Source organism: Nelusetta ayraudi, unplaced genomic scaffold, assembly GCF_046127955.1.
Source record: "Nelusetta ayraudi isolate G7.1 ecotype Tasmania unplaced genomic scaffold, CSIRO-AGI_Nayr_v1 ptg000076l, whole genome shotgun sequence".
NCBI lineage: Eukaryota > Metazoa > Chordata > Actinopteri > Tetraodontiformes > Monacanthidae > Nelusetta > Nelusetta ayraudi.
This window is the reverse complement of record NW_027466126.1, coordinates 2407080-2423259: the sequence shown is the minus strand read 5'-3', so window position 1 is coordinate 2423259 and position 16180 is coordinate 2407080. Positions and strand designations below refer to the sequence as shown.

Sequence of the window (16180 nt, the reverse complement as noted above, 5' to 3'; positions counted from 1 at the left end):
AGATTCAACGTAAGTGTTGGAATACTGGTGTTTCTCCGTAGTTTAAAATAAATAACACAATCTTGAAACTTCTTTCTGCCTGCAGTTGTAATGAAAAAATCCCATCGCATCGTTTTGATATAGAGATTACCGAGATGTCAAAAGTTAAAGATCTGATGTGATCTTCTTGTGTAATTTAATAACTTGAAACAGGTACGATTAAATTCAATTTGAGCTGATATTCAAAGGAATCGCAAAAAATCTTTTTAATCACAGATTATTATTATTATTATTTTTTAAGTAGTGGCCTCTGTCCACGGTGCTCAGAGATTCAGCACCATGGACAGATCTGGACATCTCACCCAAATCCGTTTTTTTTCCCCAGCTCCAGTGCAAAAACACAAGGCATATTAATTAAGGCGTCAATAAGCTGCACCTAAACGTTAGAAAAACAAAAAAACAAAAGACAATGTTTACGTCACAAAGCGTGCAGAAACCGTGCAAATGTATCAGTGTCGCCGCCAAGCGGTGTGCGTGCACAACTGCTGGGATCCCTCCTGAGAAAATACTAGATTCGTCCCCTTCCTCCCCTCCCCTGCGGAGAGAGAGAGAGAGAGAGAGAGAGAGAGAGAGAGAGAGAGAGAGAGAGAGAGAGAGAGAGACTGGCTGAGGTGATCTGACACACCACCGAGGAGACGCAGTCGATGACGGACTGGGCTGTCAAGTGAAACGGCGGCGCGTCTGAAACACCCCTCTGAACGCGGAAGGGGTGGCGAGAGGAGGCATAACAGCAACCGCATCCGTGTGCCTGCCCCGGTGCTGTGTGTCAAGGACTAGGCTGCCTGGTGGTGCGTCGCCGACATGGGGAACCGGGGGATGGAGGATCTGATTCCTCTGGTGAACCGCATGCAGGATGCCTTCTCCGCCATCGGCCAGAACGCCAACCTGGACCTGCCCCAGATCGCCGTGGTGGGCGGCCAGAGCGCCGGGAAGAGCTCGGTGCTGGAGAACTTCGTTGGCAGGTAGGTGGCTTTCCAAGCGGGCTGCGGCGCACGTCGCTGCGGCCCCGGCTGCGCCGCGCAAGCGCTTTCAATTGACACTTTGCACATCCCCATCCCCCTCCCTCCCCGCAGGTTTAAATCCAACACACATACACACACACACACACACACACACACACACAAAGGCTGAGAACCCTAAAGTGTCATTGAACGCTTTCTCCAATTTCAGTCGCTTTCTTTCATTCATTGACGTGGCATCAACGCCAGGAGATTATTTACGTAGGCCTGCAGAAACGCAGAGCGAGGTTTATCAATTAACCGCTGCATGGTCACTCGAGGAGCAAAACAATCCCTTTGAATAACTTGCTGCCTGATGTCATAGACCTCTTCTTTCTTTCTTTCTTTCTTTTTTTTTTTTTTTAAAAATATACATTAATGCCTTGATGATTCGGGTCAGGGGAATTATAAAGTTGCTCTTGTTTATTAGGGCAGATCACGTGACATATGTCATTGAGGCAGGGGTCAGTTTGGACGATGACTTCCTGTCCGGCCGCTTGGCGGTTGTGTTGTCGTTCCTGGGGCCTGTGTTGTTCTATTTGTCCTCAGTGCGGTTAATACTGAGGCTTCCTGCGTGGGAAGAGGTTTTTAGCTGCGCAAGTGCACACACGCCGGGATTTGTATCAGGACCAGATGACGGTACAAAGACAGCAAAATAAATAAATAAATAAGTAAATGCTGTGTTTTGTGCTGCAGTGTGACCTTGCAGAGTCCAACATTAAGTGGGAGGGAGACAGACAGCGTTCACCTGAGCTTTGAGCCCTTCCAGCTCAGCTCATCCATCTGTCTGCCTGTGCTTAGGCTATAAGTGACGCTCAGTGCTCGTATGCAGGCAACAAAGGTGCTGCTCAGGCTGTTTGTCAGTTTCCCTTCGACCCGGCAGCTTGTTTAATTCACCCGGTCTGAAACGTTTTGGAAGAGGGCTTTCATCAATTAGTCTGCTCTACGAAAGGTCAAACTATACGCAGGCTTCGCCCCAGAGCCACTCAGGCTATGGAAACGTCCACGCTCGTCATTTAGAGAGGAATTTTTAATTAAGGAGTGGATCTCTTGCGGCTCTAATCAAACAGGAAAAAGCCAACAAGAGATAACAAGGGTTATCTCTTTTGCCCGACACCTTGAAGTCAGATAGTTCAACCTTATGGCCAAAGTCCTAATCCCCATCTTAACGGGGGAGGAGGTGTGTCAAGTCTACTGTTTACATGACGGGATAATCTGGAGGATGCCACAGGAGGTGGTCAACTATGTATCTTGAGTCCAAGTATTTCAAGTGGGGTGAGCTCCATATTGCTGCGTCACATGAAGTGCAATCGCAATATTGAATATTACATCCTAGTATCATAGGAAAAACTAGAACTTTGGGACCATTCAATCCGCAATGTGGAGTCTAGCCCTTCAAAGTCATTGTCTCTGTCTCAGAGATATTTTTTCAAAGGCAAAGAACGTGTTTGGACAGCCCAGCTGTAGAAACAGACTCTGCCTTGTTAGACGTCTCAGTTGTGGAATGAGCAGCAGAAGGATCAACACAAAAGATTGTTGTGAAAATGCTTACAAAATAATTGAAAATACTCCTTAAAAATTGAAAATACTCCTTAAAAATTGAAAATACTCCTTAAAAATTGAAAATACTTTTGCCGTTTGTGGCGGTAAAACGCTGCAGTCGCGTTGCAGGAAACGAGGCTGCGGAGTGAATGGCGTCCCGTGTGTGTGCGTGCACTCTCCCTGCGCCGCCGAGGCGACGTCAGCCAGGTCCTGCCGTCCTACGCACTCCCAGCGGCCCACTGTGTTTGCCTTATCAGCCTGAAAGCAAGGCACACAACCCAACTGTCTGTTTACCTCCCACGGAGCCTCTTTTTAATCCTTCCTCGCAAAATGTTTTCCCTGCAAGAGCGACGATCACTCTTGGCTGTTCTGCCTCCTTCCCTCTCAGGTTGCCAGATTACGGTTAGCGTAGGCGATCAATAGCACAGTAATGACGAATAATGAAAGTCATTTTCGTCAGTTATATCAGGACGATGCGTTCGACTGTTTCAGAGGCTGCAGAGTTTCTTTGTTTTCTTTTGCAGTGACAAATTGAAAGCAAGAGTGGTTGTGTATTTATGGAGCGTACTGTACTGTACACGTCGACACTGTAACCCTTCATATTTCACCGTCTCTCCTGCACTTGGCACAAGATAAAGATTGGATCTCTGATATACGCCTGGCAGGACTCGGGGACAAGGGCGGCGATCCTCTTATAGGAACAAAGTCAAGGTGCGGAGACGCACACTGCGCTAATGGCATGAGCCAAGGTCCACGGACACTAATCAAATTGATCCGTGTGCTTTTACGACCTCCGTCCTTCGCCGTTTTTCATCTCAGCCTCCATAATTTGCCCTTGTGGAGAGAGCTCTAGATTGACGTCTCTGTCTCGTATCCTTCACCCCAGCGCAACTCGCTCTCCCGCCAGCCTGCGACAGTCATTTTAGTGAACTCGACACGCTTTGATGATGAGGGAGAGTGAAAGTGCTGATCTCCAAAGCAACGATTGGATGGTTAAATGGAAGCTGGCAGAGATTTTTCTGAGAAGGCCTTTTGGAATTTCCTCTTTCTTACGAGTGCAGTTATGTTAAGAGGTTTGCCTTTGAAACACCCAGATAATGTTGAGCATTTTTGTCGGACCAAACCTCCACTACTTACCCACCTGTCTCCCTACTTCCAGTATATTCAACTGACTTGGGCTGTGCCGATCGACTCGTCTGTGTTTGGCTCTTCCAATCTTCAGCTGCATCTGTCGCCGAGTCTGACTCTGTATTTCAGACGGCTCCCGTGTGTCCAATTAGCGGAAAAACAAAGGCGAGAGCCTTCCGGGTCTCCAGTGCTTGGAACCAGGAGTGCCAGCTGGGTGAAAAGCCGAGCCTGTGTGCACTGCGGTTCATGTGGAGGTGGTTGTGGGTATCTGGCCTCGTGCTTGTACTCTATTCTATTAGATTTGAGGCTTTCAACTCGTTAGTTCCCACGTGAGAAACTTTTTAACGTTAAGCACATTCTGGTCAGGATAAAAAAAACAAAACAATACACATGAATGCACATAAAGAAATATTCTACATGGATGTGTATTGTGCAAAGAACATTTCAGCACCATGGAGAGCTCTTTAAAAAAGCACAATGACAGAACTGGCAAATAGCTGTCCACTGAGGAAAACCTTTTCTAGAGCAGCCACACCCACACTGACCTTTAGCAAGATTAGCTCGACTGGTTTCGCGCCATCCTTCTTTTTGCTCCATATGTGGTCATTGTAATTTTGTCCTGTTTGCTTTAATTTGCCTGGATCTGCTTTTGTAAGAATGCTTTTTTTAAGGACCAGGGCTCAGCTGCACAAAACCAGCAGCTAAAAACAAGGCCTCAGGATGTACAGTTTTGCCTTCAACGTGGGAGGAGGTGGCTGCTGCTTCAGCAGCGGCACAGCATGAAGCTCTGGCCACTCCGGCACTTTGTCATCTTTTAAAGGCCGCTGGCACCAGCACATCCCCCGAAACATAAAACCTCAACACAGACAGTTTTCTGTCCCCGCTGCCATCACGGCTCCAAGCCCCACTCGCTCAGATTATGATGATAATATACAGCCAGTGTCACGTATTACATAACTGGTAAAAAGGCCTGGGGCATTATAAAGAAAGGCAGCAGATTCAGCCATGTGAAGGACGCGGCGGGTGAAGCGCTTCATCGCAAGCCTTTATTCTTTTCAAAGGGGAACCTCCACGCGGGGACGGTTGAAAGAGGGAAATATAAAAGAGCCCTTTAATGGGAGATGATGCTGCAGAAAGATAAAACACCAATTAAATGGATGTTTGATCCATTATTCTTTATAATTTGATTTTTTTCCATTATGGCAAATAGCCAACATTTTACTTTTACACTATATCCTAATAATTTCCCCAACGGAAGCCTGCACCACCATCACATGGCACGAAGGATTAGTAAGCATCCGGTCCTGTGTGTATGTGTTTTTCTTAGAATCACATAAAAAGCTAAGAGTATTAAAGGTCCCGTAATATAATACAATTTTAATACTTGACCCTGATGTGTCCATAAATCTAATTTAGTAATAGTAATCTATGTGGAAAGGGGAAAAGGTGAAAGCCTCAGAGGGAGTGTTATGTCACTAACCTGGGAGAGGCACCAGTGCTCTTTATGACATCACAAGGGGCCAATTTCCCAAACAGTATGTTTTTTTTTTCATTTTTCTGATGAGTTCAGTGACAGTCTAGAGAAGCAAATTAAAAACTGTAATAAATAATACTCGCATGACAGTCACTTGTTTTGTATGCAATAAGAATGTAAACATTATATGATTTTTTTTTGTTGAACATCTAAAACAACTAGTCAATCTGAACACTGGATGAGGTAGATGTGTGAAAGAGAAGAGTGTCCTCCTCACATTGCGACAGAGGATTACCACTAATCTCTGTTTGGGCCACAGTTTACCTACAATGCATTCTCCCATTGGCTTTGATCTAATCTGGATGCCGCCGTCCAGCAAGCTGTCACGTCATTGGCTCCTGCAAGACGACGGCAGTTGCTGACAGCAGTGCGTGCGCACATGCGTTTAAAAAGAAAAACAAATCATTAACAATGAGCTGCAATGAGCAAGGAAGTAAAAAAAAAAAAAACCCAACCCATCCAGGCTGTGCAGCTTCATGGGTGTCGGGGCTGTCAGAGATGCAGCCAGTAAAGCAGGATTAGAGGCTCAGCGTCTGACTGTGTGCAGGAGTCGGAAGTGATGCGATGCACTGGGCGACTGGCAGAGCGTCGAGTCGAGTTATTGCACTGTCTCAGTTTTTTTTTTTTTACCATTTGCATAATAGAGCAAACAGTCTTTGCAAACTTAATGGAACACAGAGCAATAACCTGTGCAGCCAGTAAAACGATGCATATGTGATGACAGCGGATGTTCACGTGTGAGTTTGTCGGTGCGTCAACGTGTCCACGTGTGTTTTTCTGCAACGGCTGAATGTGCACATTTTGTAACAACGAAACAGGGAGTCACTTTGCTCAGCCGGGGTGTGCGTATGTGTGTGAGTGCGTGGGTGGGTGTGCACAGCAACATATGGGCATTGAAAGTTGCACAGAAAAGGCTAATCAGGCTTTTTTTTTTGAAAGGGAAAGATGCTGTAGGATGAAGGCTGTGTGATGGTCTGAGTGTGTATGTGTGCGTGTTTGCGTGCGCGAGAGTGTGTGACCTAATCCCGACCCACGCACAAGCACGCCCACCTTCTGTTCATTGATTATGCTAACCACGCACAGCAGCCGCATCACTCAGAATTCAATTTGGAAGGCTCGCTCCATCCATCTTGCCAGCCTCCGTCAGAAAACATTTTCAGTCAGCGGAACGATTCCACAGCCAATCTGCTCCCTTTCAGTCAGGTGAAGAAGAAAACAAGGAAGTGGTCGCAACGTGGAGCATCACTCCCTGCACCAATAAGAAGCTTTGAGCCGTAGCTATGTGAATAAACTGCTGGTAAAGAAAAGATTTGATTGGTCCGTGGCAGACAGACACTTTTTTTTTTTTGCCAATTGATGCCTATCTCATATTCATAATATCATTACAGAATTTCCATTTCAGCCACTAGTCCGGTAAATTGATTTTTCAAAATAGCCCAAATCGACCTTGCCTGCTTTATTTTCTCCGTCCCATTGATTTTTCAATCTCATCCTTCTGCCTCGTGTCTCTGCTGTGTCAGCTTGTTTCAGCAGCCAGTCCCGGCAGTTTTATTATTTCTGCTTTTTTTTTCCCGGTGGGAGGATTGCCCGTGAGCTGTTCAAAGTGGAAGAACCGATAGATGGAGAGGACGCTGCTTTTAGCGCTGCGTCACTCCCATGATGGTTCGAGGGCTTTTCCCTCCTCGATTGGAGGATCCGGGTGGTGACAGTTGAAGTGGGGGAGGAGGAGGAGGAGGAGAAGACGGAGGCGGAGCGCAGTGACCTGCAGTTAAGGCCATCTGTCTTCACCAAGTGGCCGACGGGGAAAGCCTCACACTCATTAAAACGTGCACACCAGTTTTCAAGCCAGCCAGCCAGGCAGGCAGGTAGAGCAGCAGATGGGCAGATAAAGACCGGTGGCACTGAGGTAGATTTTAAGGGCTGTGATTTTATCCAAAAGAGGCCTAAAACGGTCTCGCTTTCAGTGCATCAAAATAAACGGTATGGCGCTATTCATTTATTTTCAGTACTGCCTGTAGTTACAGAAGCACAAATTTGTAAGTAAATAGGATTCCTTTTTTGAAAGGCCTTGTTTTTTTGTTTTTTTTTTTAGTGTAAAGGGATCTATCGGTATGAAATGGCACGGAAAACTGATTTGTATGTATGAAAGACCAGAGTGGCCCTTTCCCCAACTAAAATTGCTGACGGGGGAAAAACGTTCAGCAGGGTGAGTCAGGCATTCAGGCGGCCACAGCAACTGCAGTTTGTGTTCCGGGAGCTGAAGTCGAAGTGGCAGCAAGGCCACAAAGCAAGACATGACAAATAAACAGGTACGCAATTGTCTGCATTGTGCTCTCTTGCCACTAGGGTATGCTAAACCTCACACGCAAGGCCTTGAATGCTTGACCTTTCAGTGAGATTTTTTTTCAATCACAGCACATTCAGCCCTGCATTAACGTATGACTTGTGTATCCTAACCATGGATGTATTATAAGAACTGGATACCGGACTGGTAATATGGCGGCGCGCTGATCATTTTTCCCGGTGGTCACTCGAGGTACTGCAGCAAAAAATTCCATGGGCCCAAAAAGCACTTTCCCCATAGACCGCAATACAAAAATAAATAAACAGACATCCCACTGATATCTTCACAGCATGTCTCTCTTGATTACGCTGAAGATTCTGTGGCCTTTGGTTGTAGGAAAAAAATTATCTGTATATTATAGGAGGATGACTTCTCACTGGGCATCGCGCAGCTCTGTACGCAGTGACGCCATGCAAGAGAACCAAGTTATGACACCGCTGCTGGACAATGTGGGATTGAAAACCCACGGCGTGCACGCTCGCGGGAGTTCACGCGCCGCTGAATGACAACTGTCCAGTCAGCTGGTTGGGAAGTGGCGAGCTGTGCCAGTGGCGAGCTGACGCTTGAGTTGCGTAAGCCACCAAACATCCCCAAAGACAACAGTGTTTGGTGCCTGAACAAGAAGCTCTGTGGCAGCCGGGTTGAGTGCGCGGGAACTCACACGCTTTAATCGACCCAGAGCTTTGCTTCAGATACGGAGCAGCAAGGTTTTCCACATGGAAATTTAACTTAAAAAAAAAAATAATAATAATAATAAATATTGTTGTATTATACTGGGTAATTACAAGAGAACACTGTTCACAAGAATTTGCTTGAACAGACAATTTCCATTTGTGGTTTAGGTGTAATAAGATGCCCCGTGCTGGTGATGAGGATGTGTTGACTCTGAAACAGATCAAGCGTTTGTCAAACTACTGGGTAAACCTTCAAAACAACCATTACAATTCCATCAACTCAAGTATAGAGAATTAAAATTTTATGGACCTCCCATCAGGGCTATTAAGGCACAGTTCTTATAATTATACTTATAAATTATTTATTGTACAAATAGTCCTCTTTTGGGTTTTTATGATACATATTACTACAGATATCATGGCAGTCTTGCAACATACGTACCCACTTTTTAAATTGTTAATCTACTAATCTTATTTTTTCTTTTTGCCATCTCTAATTTTCTGTCACAGGGACTTTCTTCCCCGTGGTTCTGGCATTGTGACCCGTCGTCCTCTGGTGCTGCAGCTGATGAACTGTCCGACAGGTGCAAACACGGACGTTTCCATGTCCAAATTACTCAGCGTTGTTCAGTTGTGCTGATCTCTCACTCTCTGCTCCTTCCAGAACATGCCGAGTTCCTCCACTGCAAGGGCAAAAAGTTCACAGACTTTGACGAAGTCCGGCAGGAGATCGAGGCGGAGACTGACCGCATCACGGGTGCTAACAAGGGAATCTCCCCCGTGCCCATCAACCTGCGCGTCTATTCCCCTAACGGTCAGTCTGAGAAAAAACGCTCAATGCAAAATCCAGCGCGCTGCCTCCTATCGGGAACAACGTGTTTGTCTGCAACCTCTCCGGGTGGTGATTCACCTCCTCCTCCCCCTCCTCCTCCTCCTCCTCCTCCTCCTCTTCCACCCCCAGTGCTCAACCTGACCCTGGTGGACCTGCCCGGGATGACCAAGGTGCCGGTGGGCGACCAGCCGGCGGACATCGAGGCCCAGATTCGAGAAATGCTGATGCAGTTTGTCACCAAGGAGAACTGCCTGATGCTGGCTGTGTCCCCGGCCAACTCCGATCTGGCCAACTCTGACGCTTTGAAGATTGCCAAAGAGGTCGACCCTCCGGGTGAGTGTGCAATTTGTATGTCACTGCAAAAAAAAAACAACCAAAAACCTCCCAAAAACAGGGAGACTCAGCTCTGCATTTGATCAACTGAGGTTTAAATCTGAGCTGGATCTACTTAGTCGAAGTAGGAGGAGAAGTTTTTTTTGCAGTGGATACATTTTTATTTTTGTAAACTAAAATAATAACATTGATTGAGCTTTTTTTATGTCCACTAGATGGCGCTAATTGTTCAATGTCAGAGTCAGTGCAGCAAAGCAAAGCAAAGTGAAGCAAAAGATGGTTAAAAAAAACAACACCTGGTTTTTGTTCCCACGAACCTGGAAGATGTAGTAGTAGTCGTCTTCTCTGTGACATCACAAATGGCCAATTTTCTGAAATGAGTTCTGGCACTCATTTTGTGGAATTTTCCCATTTCTGGGGAGTTGACCGACGCATTTAACACACTTGAAAACATTGACAAAGTGGATTCTGCACGTCCATTGGACATTTTTATATTGTGGCAAAATTGTATAGTGTGGTTTGTGTTGCATCCAACAAGTGACTTCATGAATGGCGTCCATCTGATCTGTGACCACAAACAGCCAAAAGACATAATCAGATTGGGATTTTTTTTGCTGTTGCTCCAAAGCACTTCCAATTTGTGATGCTATTTTGTTTTTGCATGTTTGTGTTGATGTTGTTCTCTGTACCGTGACTCACAACAGGTTCGAGGACCATCGGCGTGATCACCAAGCTGGACCTGATGGACGACGGGACGGACGCGAAGGACATCCTGGAGAACAAGCTGCTCCCACTCAGGAGGGGTGAGTGCACGCACGCTTTCTCCAGCTCACCGTTCCCCCCTTGTGGTCGCGGGGCAGTTGTACACATGCGCGCACGCTCACATTTGCCAACCGCTGAAAGAAAAACAGGGCAAGAGATGGAAGGATAAAGGAGAAGGAGGGTGTTAGAAGATGGAAAAAAGTGTGTGTGGTGTGTGTTGTGTGTGTCACTGTCTTGGAAAGAGCTTGTATGTATCTTGTAAGCTGCTCTTTATTCAGTTTGCTGATGCGGTGATTTTCTTTTCCATTTTGCATTTGGTTTGAACTCAGACATGAGACGCAGAATTTTTTCCATGTTCTTTGTTTTTTTTCTCTGCCTTCTTTCCTTCTTTTTTCTCCTTATCCTTCTCCCTCTTGTCTATTTCTCTCCCTCTTACACACACGCACACATACAAGCACACACACACGCACATTTACAAGGCTGCTGGCGCACAGTTGCATTATTTACAGACCATGAAACGGCCTTCGTTCGAGTGATGCATGAGAAAACTTAACAAGAGGTGAAACGAGATCTGAGTGACCTGAACTCTCTCTTTTTTGTTTTTCTCTCTCTGTTGTAAAACCTTGGATAAGCACGCGCACACACACACACACACACACACACACACACACACACACACAGACGGACATTTATTCTTGTAATTACTCTGTTTTTTGCTTCCTTCCTCCTCTCTCCTATTCCTATATCCTACATTTTTTATGGTCTCCCTTCAAACATGGTTTCCATCATCTAAACATTATTAAACACAAGCGGTTTGGTCCTGCAGGGACTGTTTCTCTGAGGTTTGGCTCCTCATTCATGGGTCTCATGTCGGACATTGAGTCCTAGAATGAGGCTCTTAAAGAAAAACAAAAATTCCAGGAAGTCACAATAAAAGAGCTCTGCCGTTGTTTGATAGTTGTAAACGTCTCTCCGGCACCTCTCTTTGGCCCCTGTGGTCGCGTCCAGGTTACATCGGCGTGGTGAACAGGAGCCAGAAGGACATCGACGGGAAGAAGGACATCAACGCCGCCATGGCCGCCGAGAGGAAGTTCTTCCTCAGCCATCCCAGCTACAGACACCTGGCCGACCGCATGGGCACCCCGTACCTCCAGAAAGTCCTCAATCAGGTGTGCAAAAAATCAGCCTCCTCACTACATCAATATAATAATCATGTTAATCGTGATATAACTCTCACACATAAAAAAAAAAACCCAATGCAGCAACTGACCAACCACATCCGGGACACCCTGCCGGGCCTGCGGGCCAAGCTGCAGAGCCAGCTGCTCTCCATAGAGAAGGAGGTGGAGGAGTACAAGAACTTCCGGCCCGACGACCCGTCCCGCAAGACCAAGGCTCTGCTGCAGTGAGTGGACGGCGGTGCGGCGGCGAGAGGGACCCCCGGTGGAGGGTGGGGGGGAGCAGCGAGTGACAAGGGTGTGTGTGCGTGTGTGTGTGTGCTCTCGCCCCGGCAGGATGGTGCAGCAGTTCTCCGTGGACTTTGAGAAGTGCATAGAGGGCTCCGGGGACCAGATCGACACGGCCGAGCTGTCGGGCGGCGCGCGGATCAACCGCATCTTCCACGAGCGCTTCCCCTTCGAGCTGGTGAAGGTACGCCACTACTTCTTTATTTCTATTTATTTATTTATTTATTTATTTATTTATTTATATCTAACTGAAACAGGATTGGTCCCAGTTCTTTTGGAGGCCTATTTGGAAAAACTTGGAAGTGGACAAAACTAATCAGATCGAGTTTTACTGCCAGCTGAGCCACGTTGCAACAGCTCCAGGCTTCCCTTTTTGAACCAGGTCGACACTGTTGCAATCTAAGCTAATTGAAGCCGCGTCAACTGAATAAAGGGAGGAGGTAAAGGAAAATTCTTTGTTTTTCCGAACCGTCCTCCGTCTCCTACGCCATGATAACTAAAAATCCCTCCTCAGTTTCTTCCTCTCACTCTCGTTCCCCCTCATGGTTTTGTCCTTTCCTTGCCCCCCAGTCCCAGTGCCCCCCCGCTGCCTCTCAGAACCTACTCCCTCTCCTCCGTCCTCTCTCGCCCTCCCTCTGAGGATATAAAACTTACTCTCCGTGACGGAGGCCTCTGAAAATTCTGGTTCTCCAGCGGCAGGACCAAGCTGCCTGCTTCCTAAACCAGCAATCTATGAGGGAAAAGGGAGTCAGAATGAGCGAGTTCAGCAAATGCTGGGCACTTGGAACAGTCTCCAGCGGCAGAGCGATCAAGGAGCCACCTTGGAACGGACTGACGTTTCTGAGGACACACAGTATATTTTCGTTTACCGGCCTTTCCTGCTTTTGCTGTTGCAGATGGAGTTTGACGAGAAGGAGCTGCGCAAGGAGATCAGCTACGCCATCAAGAACATCCACGGAATCAGGCACGTCTGGCCTCTCCCACCTCCTGCTTCCGTGTCCCCCTCTTTGCGCCATCATCCTTCCCCTCCCCTCGTTGCCAGACACCTTGGTTTATCAGCCGACCTTGATATGCAGCCGCCAGGGCCTCGGCGGCGCGCTGACTGCTCTGCTCAATATTGATGGAGGCGGCTGCAGTCAGACGGTGGAAGTTTGACCTCAGATGTAGGTTAAAGTCGAAATTTCGGTATTTCGACTTTAATCTCAAAAACTTTTCTCCAAATTTCCACTTTAATCTTAAAATTTCAACTTTATTCTCAGATTTTTGACGTTATTCACAAAATGTACTGAAACTTTATTCTCGAATTGGCAAAAAACATCTTTGTTGATATTTTGTTTTCTCTTCTTGTGGCCCAAATCTTCTTCCGTTTTTATTCCATTTATATGGTGCGTTTGTATCGTGGAAAAACCCTTTTCAAATTAGATTACATGCCAAAACATGGTAGTTCATTTATTATATGGATAGACTGAGGGGTAGATCTACTGAATGTCGGCCATCCGTAGTGCGGTTCATTTAACTCAAAAGTTAGAATCTGAAATGAGACCGTTTTCTAGTTGACTTTCAGGCGATCCCGTTATGTTCAGTCAATAAAATCTATTGTTTGCAAGTAAAAGGCAACGCAACAGCCTGTGCAGAAGTAGATGGAGATAACTTTCTACTGCTCTCTTCTCTTGTATGTTTTGGAAGGTTAATATTGACAAACGTGTGGAAGATTCTTCACAACTAACACTCTTCTTTTCACCTATTCCTCCTCCTCCTCCTCCTCCTCCCCCTGTCTATTCTTTCTTCTGCTGGTTCTGATCTCTCCCTGGCGGGCAGAACTGGCCTCTTCACCCCGGATATGGCCTTTGAGACCATTGTGAAAAGGCAGATTGGGAAGATTAAAGAGCCGTGCACCAAATGTGTGGACATGGTCATATCTGAGCTAGTCATTACGGTTAGGCAGTGTACCAAGAAGGTAAAAAAAAAAAAAGAAAGAAAGAAAAATAGCTAGCTTTGTCCTTTCTCTTTCAATATTCATTCTCAACCCTGGTGCCCCCTGCTGTTCACTCCCTGTAATTGTGACCCGGACTGGCAGGGTTGGCTGCCTTACACCTACCCAGCTGCCTCCCTGCCCGCCCGCCCGCCTGCCGACTGTGCCGCTTCAACCCGGGTCTGGCTGGACGGGCTGGCCGTGGTGGAACGCTGTGCTGGAGAACGTCAGTGTGGAGGCTGAGTGGTCATCGCAACGCAGGCGCCTGCAAAACAATGAAGTGTCATAGGAGTTCAAGTACTCCATGATGGTTATCATGACTAGAACAAATATTCAAATAAACATATTGACACTTTTTGTTTTGAATTGAATATCCATATGTTTCATCATCTTCTAGTCATGTCCCACTTTCAAAAGTATAGATATTTTCATGCTGTACTATTTGCTATGGGGAATGTTTTTTGTCCCTTATATATTATCCTCTTTATCTTGCTGTCGGTAAAAATGAGAATCACCTGTGTAAAGGGGACGCAGGTGATGTGATAAAGTCCGATGTTTGCCAAAAGCACTTCAGATGAGAGCAGGTTTTTTTTCTCTCTCTCTCTCTTTTGTTGGCTTGCAAAAAGCCTTCACATGTCAAAAGCATCATTCGTCAGCTTGGCGGACTGCCGCGTTGTTGGATGACCTCAGCGCCTAGACTTCTTTGTGCGTGCGTGCGTGCGTGCGTGCGTGCGTGCGTGTTTGTGAGACTGAAGCTGTGCACCTGCAGCAGACAGAAGCCGTGAATCTTAAGGAGCGTTCAGGGGGCCATGGAGAAGCTGAAGAAGCTGCATCCAACGGTCACGGACCTGGTTTAAAACCACGGCCAGACTCTCTGACAACACGGTGGCCGTTTGGAGAAGGGGGTTAAATTCTGTGGGTCGTGAATTTCAGGAGGCCAGGGGGAAGATGGAGGCACGGGTGCGGCGTTTTGGCTGACGGTCGGGCTGCACGGCTGAGGTCTCGCACTGGGATTGCTTGGAGTGTTTTATCGGGCTGGTGGAGTTGATTGCCGGCTGAGATCTCTCTGTATTTCCTCCTCTCCTTTTCCTCTTCCTCTTTCTCTTCCTCTTCCTCTGAACTCTTCTCTGCCGGTGGAGAGAGACTCCAGCGCTGCCTTGTTCTAGAATGGCTTCAAGGGAAACCGAAATGTCTCACTTGCATTTTCTATCTGCTGTGCTGTTTACCCCCCCCCCCCCCCCACACCAACCTCCACACCCCTTTCTGTCCTTTTTTAAAACTAATTTTCATTTTAAATCCATCCCTCTCATCTGTGTATCGCCCCTCTACCGTACCATCTGTTTATTCTCCTTTTAATTTTCCTCGTCCTCATTGGTTGCTTTCCTCCCTCCTCATTTGTCCATCATGTCTTTCTTTCCCCTCTTCTCTCTCTCTCCTCCTCCCCCCCCGCCACCTGCCTATCCCTACAGGACGGGGCTGTTCACCCCTGACCTGGCCTTTGAGGCCATAGTGAAAAAGCAGATCCAAAAGCTGAAGGGACCCACACTCAAGTGTATAGATATGGTGGTGAGCGAACTCACCTCCACCATACGAAAGTGTAGCCAAAAGGTAAAATTCCAACTAGAAGCTCGGCCACTTACTTTTTCATTTTGTGTTGCCTTGGGTAGGGGCGGACCGATGGCCGGCCAATTTGTACCAACCAGTACCAGGAGTCACATGACAAATAAGAGACGCGCACCAGTTGTTGTTGGAAACGGAAGAATGTTTTTTAAGACTGATTGAAGTTTTCTGTATAAAGTTAAACTGTTAATAGCTCCACAGTAATTATTTTAAGCCCACAACTGTTTCTACATTTTACCCAGTCCCATACTATGCAAATGAATATATTACGCAATTATATTTTTTCAACAATAATCAGTGTCCCTATCCTGTCACTGAACTATCACAGGGCCAAAATTCAGCCCATTGTGATGTCACAAAACTGCTTAGTTCAAAATCACACTAGTGGAAGGTACAACAAGGCATCAGTTTTACTAGGAACATTAACTAGCTGTAAACAGAGGGCTAAATATGCTGTTTTCTAAAAATGTAAAGCTAGCATAATAATTAATCAAGCAAAGCTGCAACCGTCTCTGAAATAGATTGAAAAAGAAATGTTTTGTTGTAATACCACATGGGGCCACCAGGCCCAGGCTTGGCTGCACAGCACCTCTGTTACTGAATAAAAAATAATTTAACACACTTAGGGCAATGATTTTAAAGACACTTTAACAATTATTAATTCAAAGACGTTTTTGGAGATATTTCAATATAACTTGAAATTTTTGCTTGTTGTTTAAAAAAACTTCAAAATTAAGGGCTTAGGAAATATATTGATTTGCTCCGTATGCAAAACACCACCACGCTGTTGTTGATTAGACCATGTGACTTTAAATAATGAATTAGTAAATGAAGTAATTAGTGCTAATTTGATGCTACTGCAGACATCGGTCTGTCCTTACCCTGAATATCCAATGACCTGCGTTCTGATTAAAACTTTGGTTTTTTGTCCTGTGT

The 16180-nt window shown here is 46.2% G+C and overlaps 1 protein-coding gene across 11 annotated transcripts in view; it reads left to right on the top strand.

Moving 5' to 3' along the window:
• Positions 1 to 542: 542 nt before the first annotated feature.
• The window catches only part of dnm1a (dynamin 1a), a 42536-nt gene continuing 26898 nt past the window's right edge, over positions 543 to 16180 (top strand). For 4 of the 11 annotated variants that reach the window (XM_076043594.1, XM_076043592.1, XM_076043589.1 and 1 more), the window contains exons 1-10: positions 544 to 1001; positions 8770 to 8843; positions 8924 to 9073; positions 9221 to 9424; positions 10129 to 10227; positions 11195 to 11355; positions 11449 to 11591; positions 11701 to 11836; positions 12549 to 12616; positions 13471 to 13609. In XM_076043594.1, coding sequence (XP_075899709.1) covers positions 841 to 1001; positions 8770 to 8843; positions 8924 to 9073; positions 9221 to 9424; positions 10129 to 10227; positions 11195 to 11355; positions 11449 to 11591; positions 11701 to 11836; positions 12549 to 12616; positions 13471 to 13609 — 1335 coding nt within the window. In that variant the 5' untranslated portion in view covers positions 544 to 840. Of the gene's footprint in view, positions 1002 to 8769; positions 8844 to 8923; positions 9074 to 9220; positions 9425 to 10128; positions 10228 to 11194; positions 11356 to 11448; positions 11592 to 11700; positions 11837 to 12548; positions 12617 to 13470; positions 13610 to 15093; positions 15233 to 16180 lie in introns of all 11 variants that reach the window. The other 7 variants (XM_076043593.1, XM_076043586.1, XM_076043595.1 and 4 more) reach the window with 4 other exon arrangements.